This window comes from Eutrigla gurnardus, assembly GCF_963514095.1.
Source record: "Eutrigla gurnardus genome assembly, chromosome: 15".
Taxonomy (NCBI): domain Eukaryota; kingdom Metazoa; phylum Chordata; class Actinopteri; order Perciformes; family Triglidae; genus Eutrigla; species Eutrigla gurnardus.
The window spans coordinates 15,829,108-15,849,775 of record NC_139938.1 but is presented as its reverse complement, the minus strand read 5'-3'; the positions used below and the strand labels follow the sequence as shown (position 1 = coordinate 15,849,775).

At 45.1% G+C, this 20,668-nt stretch overlaps 1 protein-coding gene across 2 annotated transcripts; it reads right to left on the bottom strand.

Annotated features, from left to right (window-relative positions):
• Positions 1-3,554: 3,554 nt before the first annotated feature.
• On the bottom strand, positions 3,555-14,750 carry dtx2 (deltex 2, E3 ubiquitin ligase). 2 transcript variants are annotated; one of them, XM_084029283.1, is made up of 9 exons: positions 14,138-14,750; positions 13,027-13,615; positions 11,914-11,972; positions 7,531-7,782; positions 6,500-6,567; positions 6,194-6,361; positions 5,914-6,075; positions 5,648-5,737; positions 3,555-4,717 (listed from the first exon to the last, which is right to left on the bottom strand). In XM_084029283.1, the coding sequence occupies exons 1-9, from the start codon at positions 14,442-14,444 to the stop codon at positions 4,469-4,471; spliced, it is 1,944 nt and encodes a 647-aa protein (XP_083885409.1). In that variant the 5' UTR covers positions 14,445-14,750; the 3' UTR covers positions 3,555-4,468. The 2 variants fall into 2 exon arrangements, with proteins under 2 accessions (XP_083885409.1, XP_083885410.1); XM_084029284.1 differs by lacking the exon at positions 7,531-7,782 and having other exon boundaries at positions 14,138-14,746.
• Positions 14,751-20,668: the final 5,918 nt, after the last annotated feature.

The window sequence follows — 20,668 nt, the reverse complement described above, 5'->3', positions numbered from 1 at the left end:
AGTTCATTCTTAGACGATCCACAGGGCGCCGCCTTCCATTTTCTCAATGACTTCTATACAATCAGAGAGCAGTCGCCCCCTGATGGCCAGCAGAGAGAATGACAGTTTAAGGCACCTCAGAGTTGTCTGATTGCTAGGCAACAGCTTCTGTCCATGTTAACTTCCTGTCAGCTGAACAGGAAACATATCCCAGATACCGGGGATCCAGCTGATGGATCCTTCGCAGCCCAACGTATCCCAGGATTCATTGCACACAGATAACGACTGGATTTGAATGGTGGTGCAGATACAGCAGTACGACAGCAGGGGGCGATGTGTCAGAGTATACCCAGCTTGAAATGTATCCTGATCAACTGATGTTTCATATTTATTTTCGCTGACCGTTTGTTTTCGTGGGTTCTCGTTAAATATGAAGAAAAATCTCTGAAGCACAGATTAGTGATTAGATTATCTGGTTAGATCACTGCTTGTGAACAAATGCTACTTTGTGTTTTTTATTTTAAGAAGAAGATTTTTTTTTTGGGAAGTTACCTGGGAATCTAAATATTATTAAACCTAGGGTTCTTTTACAATGAGATGATCATTATTGTAAAAGTCTTCCTTCATAACTCTGATTTATTGATTTATTGATTTGTTGCTTCACCTGCAGCAGCAAAGTGACATCAGAGCAGCCCTGATGCTGAGTGAACAGGTGCATGCTGGGTGTGGCAAACATGCTAAATGCTAACATGTGCTCATTGGGTTCAGTGAGGACTTCCTGCTGTTCAGTCACAGTGGTGAGTTTCATTCAACTCAAAATGTTGGAGAACTTTGAGGAGCGCCATGACAGTGAGGCTGAGGGGGACCAGTAACGTTGTGGACCAGTTACATAGTGGACTTGTTACATTGGGGACCAGTTACAAAATGGACTGGTTCTAGGGGACCGGTTAGTGGACCAGTTACATAGTGGACTGGTTCTATGAGCACCAGTAACGTTGAGGACCAGTTACATAGTGGACTTGTTACATTGGGGACCAGTTACAAAATGGACTGGTTCTAGGGGACCGGTTAGTGGACCAGTTACATAGTGGACTGGTTCTATGAGCACCAGTAACGTTGAGGACCAGTTACATAGTGGACTGGTTCTAGGGGACTGGTTACATAGTGGGCTGGTTCTAGGGGACCAGTTACGTTGGGAACCAGTTACACTGTGGACCGTTTCAGATTGAACCTGTAGCGGATCCTGGAGGACATCGCGTGCACGAGGCTGACAGAATATCGTCCACAGGTGAGCGCGCGCACCAACGTCACTCTGCAGAGAAGACATTACTTGCGTAGCGTCGCGCGCTCGCGTGCACCTCACACGTCCAAAGCATCTGCAGCCTTGAACTATTGTAGGTGTTTTTGCCTTTTTAGTGATGATTTATTGATTTATTCTGCTACTTTGTCGATTTGCGTCTCTAGATTTTCCCTCAAGTCCTCATTGCATATTAAAACAGAATCAAATAAGTATCTTAATGTTCTATTAGTTGATTTTCATTATCCCCTACAAACTCTTAATTTTGAAATTAATTAGTGCAATATCAATCAAAATATTTGAAATTACATATTTTTTCAAAATCCCCAAAATGCACATTTGTTCCGATTGGTTTCAAGTATTTAAATGAAGAATTGAAATAAAAATGTTTTTATTGGTCCTACTTCTCTCGATGTATTATCTCAGGGTCATTCCGTGTCATTTCATCAAATTTCTGAAAATCTTCCCACCTGACCATCTCAGAATGTCCTGAAAAAATTCAAGTACAAAGACTCACTTGTTAATAGGACAAATCCAAAATATTAGGTCTCTACTGTCAACAGTTTTCTCATGAAACATCATTGAATGAAGGGTAGTTTAGACGGTTTTTGGCATCATGCTCTGAAAAGCCATTTTTAAACAGCAATATCTGGAAAACTATCTCACCTGTGGCCTTCAAAATTTCTACAGTGTATATCGGTTACTAATAGCCTCCAGACATGAAATATCAGGGGTGTAGCTCAATGATAACCTAGTATGGTAGGTACTTAAAATGTGGCTTGTTGAAATAAAGTAGTACATTTGAAGAGTGGCTGAGCTCCCATTTTTGCAGATAAAAGACTTCTATCACTTCTGCTTTCAGCTGCTTTCAGCATGTTTAACTCACATTCAAGGACGTATTGCCTCTGTAACTACAACTGTGCTACATTTGAATGTTTTCATAAGGCTAAATTTATCAGTAGCATTTAGTCACATGTAAGTCTTTGGTAAATGGTAAAAAACACAATTGAATTGTCCTGCTGTGATGTTTATTAGTAGGCTGTTAGGACATGCAGTACCAAAACCGGCCACAAAAACCCCACCAATATCAGGATTTTAAAAAATCACTGCGACAAAATGAGGCAAAACACCCTCCCGGTTTTTTAATATGATTTTAACAAGAATATGATCTTTCAAAAAAAGTAAGTTTCGACCTGATACGTGTTGTCAGTTTTTTGGAATATGGCTCTGAAGTTGAAGCCATTTTTTAGCCTTAATATCTGTGAAACTAATCATCTGAGAGAGACCATATTTTGTAGAATGTTTAAGCTAACACCAGAGATAGAGGCAGAAGTGATAGAAGTCTTTTATCTGCAAAAATGGGAGCTCAGCCACTCTTCAAATGTACTACTTTATTTCAACAAGCTACATTTTAAGTACCTACCATACTAGGTTATCATTGAGCTACATCCCTGATATTTCATGTCTGGAGGCCATTAGTAACAGATATACACTGTAGAAATTTTGAAGGCCATAGGTGAGATAGTTTTCCAGATATTGCTGTTTAAAAATGGCTTTTCAGAGTATGATGCTACTACCCTTCATTCAATGATGTTTCATGAGAAAACTGTTGACAGGAGAGACCTAATATTTTGGATTTGTCCTATTAACAAGTGTGTCTTTGTACTTGGAATTTTTTCAGGACATTCTGAGATGGTCAGGTGGGAGGTATTTGATGAAATGACACGGAATGACCCCTCAGTAAACATCGTAAACATGAGTTTATGGTCTCAATCTCAAGTCTTCTTCAATCCAGCATGATGTTCATTTAGTACATTATGGTCCATTTAGAGTCCACCAGACCAGAAAGCAGGGGATGCTTTAGGGGGCGGGACTTACCTGCTGATTGACAGGTCATCCAGTCTGGGCTTGTCAAAGTTGACTGGAACATTTTCAAAGTAGGATGAAGGTTAATAGGTCATTTATGATAGAATGGTAAAGTATATATCTATCTATATCTTCTCTTCATGGAGAATGCTTAATTGTTAATAAAATAACTCAGCAGAAGTCCAGTTAGTTTCTTTATTGCAGACTTTTTCTTCAGGTTTGCTTGTATACATGTGAAGACTCAGTTTAGCGACTGTACTGCAGCTGTGAGCAGATTAATGTGAATACAGGAGGTGAGTTTGCAGCCGGCGGCAACATGGAAACGCGCTCGCCGCTGTCGCCGCTTCCTGTGTCGACTTCCATGACCTTGATTGTCACACTGTAACATTTTCTTTTATTGGTTTTCCCCCTGTTTTTACCTCGGCGGTCCACGTCTGTTTGGACAGAAGGGTCGAGGTCGTCCGGCGGTACACGACGTGACCTTGTCGTCCGTTCACACAAACTGGAACGCACTGATGTAAACGACGCCGCTGCGAGAACGCCGTTAACTGCAAATCCAAAACATGAACAATCACCATGTGAGTGCATTAAACATCTGCTTATCAAATTAGTTTGGGGAGTAAAATTTTACAACAGATGGTCCAATCAGAAGTCGTGTTAAATGGTTTAAAAAAAACACGACTCTATTCTCCTCCACTGGCAAGTTGTTTCATTCATTCATTTTTTAAATTTAGTTAAGCTTTGCCTCTTCTCATCAAATAGGCTCATATATATATATATATATATATATATATATATATATATATATATATATATATATATATATATATATATATATATATATATATATATTCCTTACTTTGCTACGAGAAGGTTCAGTGTCTTTGTGCTTAACAAAACTTTTCATCCGAAATATTTTAAATTGCATAACTTCCCAATTCGAAAGCAGATTTCACTGCTGTTTTACCGGGAAATCACGCGTCAGCTAAAACGCACCGCCGGAACTAAAGTGCTTAATGAGAGAGATTTTTATTTATTTAGTTTTTATCCCCGATGTTGAGCTGCCATTTTCACAGCGACTCGATGGAAAAGAAAAACCTCTGGTTTGTGGAGATGTTCGTTAAGAGTTCAGGAATATGTGACGAGCAGGAACATGGAGGCCGTTCTGCTTTATTTTCCTTTTTTTTTTTTCCAGCTCCCCTGTTCGCTCACTCCATGAGGGTCGGGGTCGATGCTGAATCAACTTAAAAACAAACAGACTTGGCCACAGAGGTGCACTTAATACTCGGTGGTCATGTGAGTAGAAATGTGTGAACTCCCGGTGACCTAGCTGCCGCCGCCGCCGCCACTGGGAGGCTTGAAGCAGTCCTCCGTCACGCCCTGAGAGGCCAGCTCAGACAGAACATTGTCCAGGTAGTTGGGGTCCGGGTAGCCGTGGCCCGACAGGTTGGACATCATCTCGGTTTTGTGGTGGATGCCGTTCCACACCACCGTGTCGGGCTCTCCGGTGGTGCTGGACGTTCCCACGATGAAGATAAGGCGCCGCATCCACGCCACCTTCAGCAGCTCCAGCACCTTCAGAAACGAGACAGTCAACACTTCAACATCGGAGCTTCTCTCGGTGACTTTCCTTCGTCTGCTATGAAATTATATCAAATACCTTTGAGCTTTGGAGAGAAAACAAGCAAATCTGAAGACGTCACCTCTTCACTATTTTCTGACATTTTTATAGACGAAATTATTTGATAAGAAAATAAACGTAAATGCCTAAATTAGGATTTTAACATGAAGTTGGTTGGAACTGATTCAGATTAGCACTTTTTTTTTAGTCTACAAATACTTAAAATCAAAGTACTTTGTTGTAGGTCCTGGTTTGGTTTTGGGTAAAAACAAATAACATGTGTGTCAGATTGAGGGGGTCCGTAATGTTTTTAATCCTAATTTGTATGGCAGCTGGAATAGAGGGAGCAGTTGGGAAACTGCTGTTCCCTGAATGACCTTGAAGGCAACACTTCAACCTGCTGCAGCAGCACTCGTTGTTTTTGTTGATTTGAGATATTTGCAGACGTTTAGAGGCGGCACCGATCCACACATGGATTACAGGACAGTTGATCGTGACAGATGGTTGATGGTAAAAAGAAAAAGGCTCCTGCAGGTGAAATCCGTGTTCTACGGGGAACATCACACCAGGGACGGTTGTCGATGGCAGCGCAGATAAAACTACAAGGGGAACAATTGAATCCACTTTTCCATCAGATTATTTATAGGCGTGTACAGCTGCAGTGAAGCGGGAAACGAGCAGCTAATTCACCATGGAAACGCCAACGTTAGCACGGAGCCCTTCATGTAAGGACAGCGAGGCTCTACGATGCTGAGGCAGCATGTGTGTGCGTGCGTGTGTCTTTTTTCTCAACACTCATTTTAAAAAAGAATCTAATTCTAATAATTAAGCACTGATATATTAAACCACAAAATGAACGTGGGCAGTAGAGCTGAGCGTCTCACCTTCCTTCCCTTGTCGTTGTCTGGGAGGAAACAGAAGCGGGGGAAGCCTCGGCAGGTGTACGGCTGTCCTGGGTTGGGATGCTCCGGACCCTGGAGGGGGCGGGGATTATTAACGTGAACACGACTGCTTATCGGGACTCAGCGTAGTTACGCGTTTACACAGTTAGCATGGCCGTGAAGCTGGTTTTAATCTCTGATTTTGCAGCCCTGGTAGAAGATGCATGGCTGGAGGGGGATGATCCTAACCAAGTAGTGTGCAGACCCACCTGGATGCCGTGTGGTATGCTGTAGATGATCTGGATGGTGCCACAGTCCGGGTGGCCCGGCAGCGACTGGCCGATGCTGTAGATCTCCATCTTGCCTTTGGGCTGCGTGCCGGTCTTCTCTCCATAGATGGTCTTACAGGAGGGGCACTGCAGACTGCCGTCCTGGAGGCGTGCACACATGGGATGTGGTTAGATGCTGACGATGACTTTGGTTGAGGGATGGGACCGTGAACAAAAAACCAACTAACACTAAATTTCATCATGAGGCGAGGCAGCGTACCTTGGTTCCGTTGTTGTACATGGCCAGCATGCAGAGCATGTGCAGGGTGTGTCCACATTTGACGAACTTCCCCACCGTGTCCGGAAGGCTGCTCGGGCCACCCTCCTGGGTGGGCGGGGCCTCGTAGCCGGACGGACTGGTCAGCTGGTCCATGCAGATAATGCAGTCCTGAGAGAGAGACCAGGGGATGTGTGTTAATATAAAAACAGCTACAGCCATGTGAACCGTCTAAAAGCAGCTGGCCTCAAGCATTCAGACTAATTAAACCTTGTAGTTTGTTCACACGCGGGAGGGAGAAACCTTTACCTCGTCCGGCACGCCGGCGGCCACCTCCATGTAGCGCTGGATCACGTCCTCGGGTCTCTGGGCGGAGGCTGAAAGATGAACGACAACGCAGCGTGAGAAATGAGCCGTAACGATCACTTACACACACGCACACACACGTGAGAGTGCCACGTCTGTTTAGGACTTTTCTGAGAGCTAACATTAAAAAGTAATTATTTTTATATTATGACACGACAGCGCCGTTTAATTACAGGTTCTGAAAGGTGAGGAGGTCGGCTCTTTTCCACCAGCTGAGAGGGAGACCAAAGAAAAAAATGTAATCACTGATAAGTTTTCAGCCTTTTTTCTGCTCTTTGTGTCTGAAGTGTTGATATGAAGAACAGGAAGACAAGTTAAAAGTGGCAGCCAATGAGAGGAGGAGGTGATATGTGGTCATGGCAACGCAGAGATGAACAAAAAAGAAACAGAGGCAGCGATGAAACGAAGCTCAAGCTTTTTCCCCAGTATTAACGTATCTACGAGCAAGCCCTCTTGTCATAGACACAGTGGACAAAAGCTGATTTAAGCAGGTTAGATCCATGCCGTATTATTTATTAATATTAATAATGAATTATTTTCATTCTATGAGATGCTTGGGACAATAACTGGATCAAAGCGACAAATGTGCCGTGGATGGGGGACTCGTGTTGCAGCTTTACGGTGCAGCGGAGGCTCCTCTTTGACACCTGGTGGCGCTGCAGGCCACAGCACGCCACACTTAAAGCCAGGGATTGCACATCTTTAGGGAAAGAATTAAGAATGTTTCTGGAAGCTAATGAGCTGATGTCAGAGGACCGGCAGCATGATTCGGAGTCCGTTTAGAGCTCGTCGGTCGGACTCTCCTCCTCGTTTCGACAGTCGCAGCAGCAACTAACACAGAAGTGGAGTGAATGAACATGAGGGCGGATGGAAGTGAGATGATGCAGGATGAAATGCTCCTGTGGCGGGACGGCCGGACCAGAGAGAGCGATGGAGTAAAGAGGTGTAGGAAGGGCCGGTGGCGTGGTAGCTACCTCTCCTGTGCTGCCTCTTTGCTCTCCTAACTGAACTGCTGCTGCTGCTGCTGCTGGGGGGCTTGCTGCTGCTGCTGGGGGGCTTGCTGCTGCTGCTGCTGCTGCTGGTGGCTGGGGGGAGGAGAGGAGGAGGAAGCGAGAAAGGAGCAGGTTGCTGCTGGAGCTGCTGTAGCTGCTGCTGCTGCTGAGGGAGGGGGGCAGTGGTGAAGTGCACGCCGAGTCCCACTGCTGACATCAAAATGGAGGCCATGCCTGGAGCGGGGTGGGGGGAGGGGTGGGGTCGGGTGGGGGGGGGTTGAGGCGGGTGAGGGTTGAGATCAAGTGGAGATATGCAGGAGTAGAAAGGAACAAATCAAAAGATGAGAAATGTTGCAGCAACCGATGGCCGTCCCTCATTGACACAGACAGGAAACAGCATCAAGAACTTTTCAAATTAAAACACGGCTTCGCTTTAATGGTCGACTACGAACCGGCGCTCTTCTGTCTCTTCTCTTATTGGTTGTTGAGCGAAGCTGCAATCAGGACCTTTTCCGTTATAAAGCTAGAATTAATCTCAGCGGTGAAACGTTATCTTGGAGTCTGGAAAAGATCCCGAGAATCGATGGTGTGCTGCTGGAGTCTGATCGACCAATCAGCTGGTGGTGTTTTACGTGACCATCATCGGCCATGCAGACTTACAACAGCGCCACTTTGTGGTTAGCGCTATTACAGCAACCAAGCCGCCTTATGTTTAATTTGTACCTGAAGATGAGGTCGTTTTCAGAGCAGTTTATTTGTCTGTTCGGTTGGACTGGTTAACTGTTGGTTAACTCGGTTGGACTGGTTGACTCTGCTGGTTAACTCGGTTGGACTGGTTGACTCTGCTGGTTAACTTGGTTGGACTGGTTAACTCGGTTGGACTGGTTAACTGTTGGTTGACTCGGTTGGACTGTTTGACTTGGTTGGACTGGTTAACTGCTGGTTAACTCAGTTGGACTGGTTGACTCTGCTGGTTAACTTGGTTGGACTGGTTGACTCTGCTGGTTAACTTGGTTGGACTGGTTGACTTGTTTGGACTGGTTGACTCTGATGGTTAACTTGGTTAGACTGGTGGATTGATTGGATTGGTCAGGACAGAAGGTGGCAGTGATGCACTTGCCTCACGTCATGTGTTTTCTCTGCAGATATCTGAAAAGTTTGTTGGTGTGTGAAAATGAAATCAGAAGAAGAGCTGTTACAATAATAGGCTAGACTGATTTTTCCCATCATAGTTTCACAGCGACATGCTGCCGTATATGAGGCACTAGTGACACCGACACACGGTGTGCTCACACGGCCATTAACAAAAGAATACAACTAATAACCATTAAAAATCGGATCATGAATTTAAACTAATCCGTTCCCTTTCTCTTGTCACTCGCAGACACGCTCCGTTATTATGTCAGTCCAAAAGTCAAATCTATTTAAAAAGAATACATAAAATAAAACCAGCTCAGCTGTTTCACTACAATCCACCAGCTTGTCCATAGAAGGATCTATGGAAAACAAACGTTGAATCAGTGGCGTTGGACCCCTTTCGCCCAATGAATGTTCCCAGAATAATTTATCACTTTATGTGAAAGCTGATTCAGTCTGTGATGTAATGCTGATAAACAGGCCCGTGACAAACTGAACTCGAGCTTCTTCACGTGGAGCCCAGCAGGCCTGGAAACGATGATAATCACCGTTTATTTTCATCAATATTAACATCTTGATTAGGCGTTGATTTTAGGGACCAAATCATTTTTATTGCACTTCCACATGTTAATAAACGGAGCACTGCTTTCACTGCTACTTTACAAATCTTTGTATCTGAGAAGCAAAATAAAAATCAGACTTGCTTCCACTTTCACGCACGCTGCAGCCGACTTAACGAATCTTTGTTAAATCATCAAAATTAAACTGAAAAGGTTCTTCACCTGAATTCAATGTATGGAAATGTTGTAGTGAAAACAGTGTGAAATACAGTGGCGATTTCCTGTTACCAGCTGCTACATGCGATTGTGTCGTTGTGGCAACACAAGGCAGCGTGGAAATCTACTGTAGCAGCGAAAAGCTCAGGAGGTTTTAAGTACTTTTCCAGGAGTTCATACGTTGTAAATCTGCTGCCGTGTGAGGCGGAGAGGAGTTTATTATTTTTCAAAATGAAGGTTTGAAGGTGGCCGTGGTCCGAGCAGGAAGTCTAGGGTTCACACAGCGGCCATGGCCCGAGTTGGCGTGGTGGGTGTGGCGGCCATGGCCCGAGTTGGCGTGGTGGCCATGGCCAGAGTTGGCGTGGTGGCCATAGCCAGAGTTGGCGTGGCACCCATGGCCAGAGTTGGCGTGGTGGGTGTGGCGGCCATGGCCCGAGTTGGCGTGGTGGCCATGGCCAGAGTTGGCGTGGTGGGTGTGGCGGCCATGGCCCGACTTGGCGTGGTGGCCATGGCCAGAGTTGGCGTGGTGGGTGTGGCGGCCATGGCCCGAGTTGGCGTGGTGGCCATGGCCAGAGTTGGCGTGGTGGGTGTGGCGGCCATGGCCCGAGTTGGCGTGGCGGCCATGGCCAGAGTTGGCGTGGCGGCCTGGTGTGATCCTATCGCAGGACAGTCTCTAGTTCAATTGTGATTTGTGCTCATTAAAACTGTACATTTGGAGACGCCGCCGCATGGCTGACCTTCCAGTTTAAATGATTCACCAACGTCATGGTACGGTGCTTTTCACTAATGAGGTCCTGGTCCACTAGTTTCCTCCGGCTGATTGTATTGATTCAGGCAGCTTATCACAGCCAAGAAACTGAGTTATAATTTGAAAAGTGTTGCGGCAGGAAGAAGAAAAAAGGAGGAGACAGAGTGAGCGCTCACTCTGCATGTCAATTTTGCCATTTTATGACATTTAAAACGTGCCTGCCTGCTGTGTGTCAGCCTGCATTACAATAGACTCAATTACACAAGAGACCCAAAGCATTAACTACGTGACCAAAAGATGCGATTAATGATTCTTATAATTATAATGGCCCCTGTATGTAGTAATGTAAAATATAAAATACTCCATTATTACAAAATGTTTAATTCTAGTACACCTGCTGCATCGAACGGTCAGAGGTGACCGAGGTAACGAGCACATAGGCGTTAACAAGTTCACTGCATCCAGTGTCATGGCAACAGACGAGGTCAGTGGTGTCATCGTGATTCACTCAAAGGAACAACAACGAGCATGTGTGAGGACAGAAGAAGGCTAGAAGGCTGATCCCAGCAGCCAGATTCACCTAGAAGGTACAGCATGCATGCAAAGAAAATCCAAAATACACATTCATGCATTTGTTGTGTAGTTTAGAGTTATGAGAATTAAAGCCTCAAAAAGGGGTGTGTGTCCCTTTTCAGTTCATATAAGAAAAGAAGAAAAAGTTTGACTTATAGCTTCATTTTCAGTTAAAGCTCAAGGTTAAGAGTATAAAACATGTGGTGTTTTCTACCTGTGGCAAGCCCCTCCCTGGTTAAAGGGCCGGTACGTAGCATGATAGGGAACGTGTAATATACCATTAATAACTTTTCATTTGTGTATAAGAATCGCATGAAAGAATCGCTGTGTTCCCCGTCCTCATCCAGCAGCTCCACGTCTGCTTGGATCCACGTTGATAAACCGGTTGGGACACACCCCCACCCTCGGCGGCGCCTGTTGCGACGCGCCTGTTGCGACACGCCTCGGTGTGATCGGCCTTGACAACGAGCCCTTCATATCCTCTTCAGAGTTCCTGCATGTTTCCCCACCAAGTCAAACCCCAGCTCTGTTTACCGCTAAACAAAGCATTCAACCTTCCATTAGTCACCATGACTGCTGCTGCTGCCAAGATTTATATTTTTATATGAATGTTGCAGTAAACATATATTAGTGATACTTTCTACTGAAGTTATTTGTAATGCAAATCATCTGAATGAACGTATTACCACTTTGAGGAGTAATGGATTTGTTGTTTAGCCTCGTCGGATGGAGCGCTCTGAGACTATAAAGACTTCAAACCAAGTCATTGAAAGTAATTAAGCATCCAGGGCCGAATGTTCCGTACAGCATCTTAATGAAACAGGCCTGTGTGCAGGCGTCTTTCATGTCTTTTATTGTATTGTTTCTCGTTAAACAGCGGCCTTTCTCTGATGCTTTAAACAACAAAAGGGATTTAATTTCCTCCCACTCTTTTCAAGTTTGTGTTATTCTTCATTTTCCAGCTCTTTTATTGGCTGATCCTAAACAGACCGACACTCACAAGACAAACGCAGGAGAAAAAGGCCCATAAAGCACATTTTACTGCATGCGACTGACATCAACAACATGATGTGGCGCAGTAAAAGAGCAGAGGTAACAGCCGGGAGGACGGTTGGTTAGTGACCCGTTTACCTGCCAGGGCCGAGCTCACGCTGGTGGATCCGTTCAGCTGCACCGAGATGGAAGGAACGCTGCCGGAAACAGAACAGTGACATTCAGTCAGCATAAACAGCAACTATGAACCAACGGAAAGAAACAAAGACTCCAGACGATTTCACTTTCCAATCAACTCCACAGAATTGGACCATTTAAGTATCGTGACGTTAGGAATAGCTTTGGCACCAGATCAAGACGATGAACCTGACTGAATTAAGTGCAAGTTTATTTACCTTTTACTGAAGGAGCTTAGCTAAATGACTAGTAGGGCTGTGACTAATGATTAATCTGTTCATTAATTTCTCAATTAGCTGTTTGTCAGAAAGTAGTGAAAAATGGCTAAAAGGAACCTCCAACATTTTTCTATATCCCTGTATGGGGTACAAAAAGTAACCACTATTTTAAAATAGCACAGGATCTTCTTTAATTTCTTACATTTCTTAAGTTTCTTCACATTTGCATGCAGTTTATTTGAAATAATGTTTTATAATAAACACCAATGTGACAAAACATCAATATGCAAATACATAAAAGGCAGCACTCTATTTGACTAGCTAATACGTGTGTTATTTATTAATAGATGCACCTTCCAGAGTAATCATTGACAAGCGCGAGCAATCGCAGCAGAAATGAAGAGAATGTGTTCAGAACACAAAGCAGTGTGAGCTAGGTGGAGGACAATTAGCATTTTACTCGTCTGTTATTCATTCCAGTGGCTGAGACTCCACTAAATGGAACTTAAATTAGAGCCCAGAAAAACTAAGCGAGCTGCATATTCATTAGGCAACTTCAGTAAGCAATTACATTCACAACGCAGTTTTCTGTGACGTTAGAAAGTGGAGGACAGGAAGGCTGGAGATGAGACGCAGAGAGACTGAGCCAAAACAAACATGCCAGCGCAGGGCTGGAGCTGCAGATAACGTTCTGTCGTTCCTGTTTTACCAGCTCGGTCAAAGTGGAGACAGACAGGAAAGACAAAGAGAAGGGAAAAGCATGACATGCATCCTTCCAGGTCAGCTAACTAAACCGTGGGGACACTTTTCTGCTGTTGTTTCCAATCACAACCCGACACACACAGCAGATACCAACCTTAACCCGTTGGCACTGGTAGAGCTGGGAAGAAGCGGTGTGGGCAGTTGACTACCAGGTGGTGGTGGGGGCCAGGGGCTTCCCCAGGACATCCCCCCCACAGAGAGGGGTCTCCTTGGGTACGGCGAGTAGACAGAAGTGGGGTGAGCCGCCACAGCTCGGCCTGTGGCCTGAAGACTCGGTCGGTTGAGGCTGCCCGATGAAAAGGAATGTCGTGAGCGGCTGGGCATGGGTCCTGTGCTGCTGTGGCTCAGACACTGCTGGCAGGAGCAGGCGGGGGCCGAGGGGATGGCCGGGGGGCCGGCGGACGCCAGCGGGTAGGGCAGGTTACACTGCCGGCGGACCTGCCGTCTGAAGCCCGTGGCCTTGTTAACTTGGGCCAGAGATGTGAGATCCACGATGTAATTGTATCCATGCGGGCCCAAGTCCGCCGTGCCTTGGCGGGCCTGATAGCTGTGCTCCAAAAGGATAGAGGTTCGAGTCTCATACGGAGTCCACCCTCCCTCATCGTTGATCCATTCCCAGTAAACGCCGCTGCCGAGCCCTGAGGACTGGGCAAACAGGGACCGGCGTACTGACCGAGTCTTTCCTGAAAATGACAAGACTTTCATTGAATACACTTAATTTAAGATTAAAAATAATCAACATTTTCAGGCAAAGTAACAGAGCCAGGAGCCTTGTTGGATGGATGGATGGCCATAATGTAAACACAAACAAACTCATCCCTCGTGACAGCCAGATCAGTTATTTAGCCAAAGCTGCTGCTTCATGGTTTCTTAGCCTTATTTATGCTAGCTCTGCTCCCTTTCAGTGCAAGCAGCTAGCACGAATCAGAGCTCACAGAAGCAAAACAAAGTGCTCACGTCGCAGGCGTCAGCGATGTGACGTCACGTTGACAACGTAGCTAACGTTGGATGAAAGCATTAACGGTCTAAATGTCCGAAGTTCATCATGGGAGCCTGGTTAAACACTCATCATCACAACAACAACAGCAGCAGCAGCGCCCTGTTAGCTTAGCTAGCTAGCTAGCTAGCGTTAAATGGCCTGATAACTGTAAGGCTTCGACAAACAGAAACAATACACGTTACGAGGAGCTGTTTCCACGGCTCACCTGTGTCCTGGCGGAACTGCTTCAAGCTGGGTATGTCGATGAGATAAGGCGACAGGCTGGGGTCTGATTGTCCGAGGCAGATGCTCGTCGAGCCGGCTCCTCCTCGCTGGCCCCGCGGGGACAGGCACCGCTCGATGTGGGCGCTCACCTGGCCGCTGTAAGGCCGCCAGTAGCCCAGGTCATCCTGCCATTCCCACACCGCGATCATGGGCTGCGATTGTCCGACGGATCCGGAGGGTGTAGCCGGCACGGACGGCCCGTTCCTCGAGCCGTTCACCCGGGCACAGGAGCCAGACACAATCGCCATATTCACGGAGCCAGCCAGCTCGGGTTCTGAAGCTAACAACAGCTCGCTCTGGTTAGCCGCTTCAGCCGATTGTGTGTCTGCGGCCCGGACGGAGAAAAACGGCTGCTAGCTCGGCTCGGTAAAAACCTCCATCGTAAATGTGTTCGCCTTCGAGGAAGCTACAGCGAGCCTCGATCAACGTTTAACAGCATGTTGACCAAACGGCGGAGGACTTTCAGTAGCAACGTTAGCTTTGTGACAGCGTTGCCAGGGTTCCTTCCTCCGCTGGCTGCGGCTGCGTTCAAGGACCTCCGGGAAGATCGGAATTCAGGCCACGTTTGTGGGAACCAACCGGACATGGGGACTTTTTTTTTTTTTATAAATGCCACGAAGCATCATCAGACAAACAAAGGATTCTTCTGTGGGGAAATATAGAGAGTTTGAGTTATTTGTTCACACAGTATGAGGATATTGAATATTTAACCCCACGTTTCCTATAATAAGTTGGATTAGTGAATGAAGATCCACAAAAAAAATTCAAAACTGCAATATTTTTTTCCTTTTGTCTGTCCGTCACTAATGTCAGGTATTCTTCATTCCCAGTTTGAGAGGAAGTACACGCCCCAGCCATAGGTTATTTTATAACAAAAATAAAAAGAATCCCTTTACTTTTACTTTTACTACTAAAAAGCTCTGAGCACCTTTCTCATCTCTAAATCAGTAGCTTACAAGGTGCACCTGAAGGTCGCATTCTTCTTCTTTTACAGCAGACTCCTCTATTGTCCATCCTCCACTCCTTTCTCTGCTCCTTTATATGAAGGAGATTAAATCCCCCTCAATAGTATTGCTGCCCTCAACTGGAGATGAATGGATATGACACAAATAATACATGAAATATATGTCTCAAACTTCAGACTGGCTGCTTGAATATTCTTTTGAAAACCTGTCTTTAACTATTCTAGCAAAAAATATATACTTGTTTTCCTCACAGCCAAGTTGACTGGAGATAAATGTATAATATGTTTCAATATTTATATCATATATAAATATATTTACAAAATATATATCAAGCAGGCTCCACTGGACTCAACAACCAGCACAACTGATGCAACGCGGATTATATAAAAATATTAAAGATTAAAATGAATTCTCTATTCTAGCCTCGGAGAATAGTCGACTCTGTTAATCTGGAGGATGTTCATTAAAATCACAACCAAAGATAGTGATAGAATGTTCTCTCTGACACCAGTTTGAACATGATTTAAATTAGAGATTAGAGCATTAGCCCACAACTGACACGGGATCAAGACGAAGTCTGCTGTCGAGATGTCTCAAAAGGACAAACGTAATAATAATGTGAGCCCGTACAAAGGTGGCATATGATGTTGACATATAAAACAAACATCGTCAGTTCTGCTTTTGCAATATGACCAGGACACAATGTTTTCACATCTAATAAACAATAAAAGAAAATCTGAAATGGCCACTTGCAGCCAATATGGGTTCCAAGCCAGTGAGTCAAATAATTTAACTTTGAGAAATGTGGCTTTGATTAATTGGTTTGCACGATCTTCATCTCCAAGGTAGAACATTTAATCTGGAAAAAAATGGTGTCTGATAAATTGACCCTGGAAATAGGGAACATTAATAATTTTTAATGTTCTCTAATGTGTATGTGCATGTGTCACAAATGCGACCAAACATGAAATGTATCTAGCGTTAGATGACGTTGGGAGGTGAAACATTTTGTGTGTGAAATGTGGAAGCGTTTAAGGGTTCAGTTCCTCCAAATTAAAAATTAAAAAAATCCTATACCCTACAGTATAGCTGCACAAACAGATTAGCTTCACGTGTCCAGGTTATCAAACATGTGCCTTCACCCCAATATGATCTTTGTTTGTGGTGTTCACAGCTTTGGGAAATGAAAGAAATCAACAGGAACGGTTTCCCCCGTAAGTAGGTTTCAAAGGGACTATTTCTTTAATGCTGAGTTAATCCATCTCGGTTGTGCTGCAGCTGTTGGTCACACACTGAAGAATGAGCAATATTCGGGCAGTGAAACATAGTGGGAAGACAGAGATTGTATGCACTGCTACGTTGTGATACAGGTCGGATCGTAGGAATGTTGCACAGTGGAAAATCTATTTTTTTGAATAATGTTGAATCACAGCCACCACAATGGAAAGACAGGTCGTATGTACTTGAGTCGCTACCTTGAATGATCAAGCAGCAGCGGTCCTTGGTACAGGCGATCAATAGACGTGCTGCATACGATGAATGGCACTTGAGGGTTGCATTGCATGGTTGAATGGCGGTGAATCTGTGCACATCGAAACGTGATCTTTTGTTTGACCCCGAGAAGTGGTTCCAGCGTAATTATACAATAATATATACAATAAGGTTGTTCTGTTATTAGATTGTAGTAGTTATGGCATGCCCTGAGTAGCATTGGGTTATATATATTTTATATATAATAAACATTTATATTGACTTTAAAGGAAAGTTAACACGCCAGGATGTAACGTAACTCAAACAACAGATCTCTGTCTTTCTCTTCCTGGCTGATTAAAAAAGAGTCGCTGGATAAAAACGCATCCGTTAAGAACACAATGTAGCGAAGTAAGCAAGCCACGTTGGAAACGTACGTTGAGCAGAGATAGTTCACTGAGCGGTTTCACACCAAACTAAATGATACGACAAATTACTTTCTTTTCATTATCTTTTTAAATTGACAAATGTTATGTGTGTAAATAATAGTACAATTTAAAAACAAAAGAATCTCTCTGTTGATTGCTGTGCATCACGGGAATGGGATATTGACTAGTGCCTAGTTCATTTTAAAGAAAGCCTTTACCAAGCAGCTAATTACAGCTGTATGGAAAACTGACTTGTGAGTGAAATAATACCCCCACACTCGATCTCTTTCCTGAAGACACGCTACCTCCATCACTGTCAACGCTCGCGAGATTAAGTGTTCAGCAGCGTCCGCGATGATGGAACAAGGAATGTGAGGAATGTGAGGAAAGAAGCTTAGGAGAGTGATTTTTTAAATTCTTTATGTCTGAGCTTCCACTGCACAGGGGGCATGTTTGAAAGAGCATTGGTAGGTCTGAAGCTCTGTGTGTCGGTGGAGGGTGTAGAGTGGAGGGTGGAGGGCAGAGAGTGGAGGGTGGAGGGTGGAGGGTGTAGAGTGGAGGGTGGAGGGCAGAGGGTGGAGGGCAGAGAGTGGAGGGCAGAGGGTGTAGAGTGGAGGGTGTAGAGTGGAGGGCAGAAGGCGGAGGGTGTAGAGTGGAGGCTGGAGGGCAGAGGGTGGAGGGTGTAGAGTGGAGGGTGGAGGGCAGAGGGTGTAGAGTGGAGGGCAGAGGGTGTAGAGGGGAGGGTGTAGAGTGGAGGGCAGAGGGTGTAGAATGTAGAGTGGAGGGTGTAGAATGGAAGGTGTAAAGTAGAAGGTGGAGGGTGGAAGGTGGAGGTGTAGAGTAGAAGGTGGAGGTGTAGAGTGGAGGTGTAGAGTAGAAGGTGGAGGTGAAGAGTAGAAGGTGGAGGTGTAGAGTAGAAGGTGTAGAGTGGAGGGTGTAGAATGGAAGGTGTAAAGTAGAAGGTGGAGGGTGGGAGGTGTAGAGTAGAAGGTGGAGGTGTAGAGTAGAAGGTGGAGGTGTAGAGTGGAGGTGTAGAGTAGAAGGTGGAGGTGTAGAGTAGAATGTGGAGGTGTAGAGTAGAAGGTGGAGGTGTAGAGTGGAGGTGTAGAGTAGAAGGTGGAGGTGTAGAGTAGAAGGTGGAGGTGTAGAGTGGAGGTGTAGAGTAGAAGGTGGAGGTGTAGAGTAGAAGGTGGAGGTGTAGAGTGGAGGGCAGAGGGTGGAGGCAGCAGACGGATGCTTGGCACGGTGTGATCATACAAGGACTTATAGTTATTGAAGCCATCACTCTCTTGGAAGAAGCTTCTTTGTCATTTCTCCAGCGGTGATGTCATCACTCATGATGTCATAGCCACTCTCTTTGCTCGTTAAGGAGATTGATACTGTACCCCCCCACCACACACACACACATACACACACACACACACACACACACTTTCTCCTTGCTTTACATCAAAGGCTGTTCAGGGAAGACAGGATTTTGTGATAAACGTGAACCTTTTCGAGTTAAATGCATCGATCTGGGAAGAATTAAAGGTGGATCTGTGACCAACTCTGTGCTCTTTGTGTTATAGAAAACAACTATGGATGTATATTATGTAAAACTATATGCCATCAGTGACCAGAGGTTAGAGGTTACATCACCACAGGTGGGCGGCGTCCATCCTGCAGGTCAGGACGGTTTGTGGTGAAACAGATTCGTACTATCCAACATTTCCGGGACTAAAAAGAGCGGCTGTCACAGAGCAGTGAAAGAACCTCCCATTTTCTACACCGAAGGTTCAAATCCCTGCATGTGGTCACGGCCCCTTGCACTTCAATGACATGAATGAGCCCACTGCATTCACACTAAACCCTTCATGGGGCCAGGCTTCGAATGCAGGTGTTCCAGCTGAGGGTGAAATCATGAAATATCTCCTCGGCGAGCAGGAAGGGCCAGGCCGGCTCCAGAGGAGCAGAACAATCTCCATTAACCGATGGCTCCTTGCCCACACGGTGGCTATCAATATCAATGAGAAGTCCTCTCGCTCATGCTTGTTAGTGTAAAAGAGTCCAAGCCAGCGGGGGAACGTTCCCAATGGATCAGCCTTCACTCAGGAAAATAATACAGGACAGCTGTGTATTTGTATATTTTACCACCAAATGCAAATCTCAGTATTTTCCACAAGGGTATAAATAGTAATAAATAAATACAAAGTACTTTGTGGTGGTCTGTGTTGTGTTCCACAGCTCTGCTCACATTAAATAGATTATTTTTCATGGATTTGTCCCAATATTGCTGCTCTGCTACTCTTGGAAATCTGTCATTTTTTTCCTCCGGTCCATAATTGTTATTGGTGACCATCGGTTGTACACTACTTTTCAAGAGGAATTGTGGGAGTCCACAATAATTTGATATATAATTACTATAGATGTGCACTGCAACGTAAACTCACTACATAGTTTTGTTTCTAACGCGACGACTGGTGTAACGTCGTCGTCCTGTGCATCCAACATGGATACCCCTCAGGAAAACATGCTGAGTGTCTCCAGAGCGTCTGACGGGCCAACTTGTGTTGTCGGCATCATCAATCTGTCGTCAGCGGTGCTGAATGCAGCCAAGTCGACCGTCATACCGTCGCTTAAGAGGCCTCCCTGTTTGACAGACCGCAGTCTGAGGGACGCTTGAATGTGAAAGCGGTGTTCGTATGAGCCTGAAGGATCCAGGATTCAAAACCGCACTGATGGAAGCTTGTTGCGTGTTCACTGATGTCGTGAATACTTGCTCAGAAGAACGTGGCGCTGTCACGGGATGATTGACAGATGGCTGTTAAATGCTGCTTGCTCATTCCCAGACCTGCATCTGTGGTCGACATGTATTCACAGATGTCAGACTGGATTCAAATAGTAACTCAGATTCACTGAAGAAAAAAAATGTGTTAATGTGGCAAAACATGTCAAGATGTCATCGTCATGATGCAGCTGTACGGCATAATGTACGACATCTGTTCTCTTGGCTCTAATATGAATAATATTAATTGTTATCAAAATGCCCCTCTAATGTATTATGTTTCATGTGAATCACTTTGAAATGCTTTGTCTCAGAAAGACAATATATGACATCCTCTGTCGAAGGACCCTCCCATCAGATCAGGAAAAACTCCCTGAACAATCTTTGACATGGAAAAAAGATGTCAATCGATGTCTAATAATAATAAAATAATTAGAACATAGTCCACCTATACGACGGTAATGATACATATAATCAGAGCAGAAGTAATAATAGTAAAACGTTATTACCACAGCAGCAGGCACAACCTCGCTCCTTCTGCACCAGCGAGGCAAGAAAGCACAAAGGCTCCTGGGAAGAAGTCCAGTTAGTAACAAACATTAATGGACCTGAATGAGGAGGAGGGAGGAACTCAGTGGATCATAGAAAGTCCCCCAGCAGTCTAGGCCTATAGCTTAACTAAGTGCTGGTCCAAGGCAAGCCTGAGCCAGCCCTAAGCTCCTTCCCCCAGCAGTCGAGGCCTATAGCTTAACTAAGGGTTGGTCCAAGCCTGAGCCAGCCCTAAGCTCCTTCCCCCAGCAGTCGAGGCCTATAGCTTAACTAAGGGCTGGTCCAAGGCAAGC

What these genes read in the sequence shown, in the direction of transcription:
- dtx2 (XM_084029283.1), bottom strand. Translation starts at nt 14,444, where the DNA reads ATGGCGATTGTGTCTGGCTCCTGTGCCCGGGTGAACGGCTCGAGGAAC. An exon ending in CCGCCGGCGTGCCGGACGAG is followed by an intron (nt 6,362 to 6,499) that starts GTAAAGGTTTCT and finishes TCTCTCTCTCAG; the next exon opens with GACTGCATTATCTGCATGGA. An exon ending in ACAACGACAAGGGAAGGAAG is followed by an intron (nt 4,718 to 5,647) that starts GTGAGACGCTCA and finishes TCGTTTCTGAAG; the next exon opens with GTGCTGGAGCTGCTGAAGGT.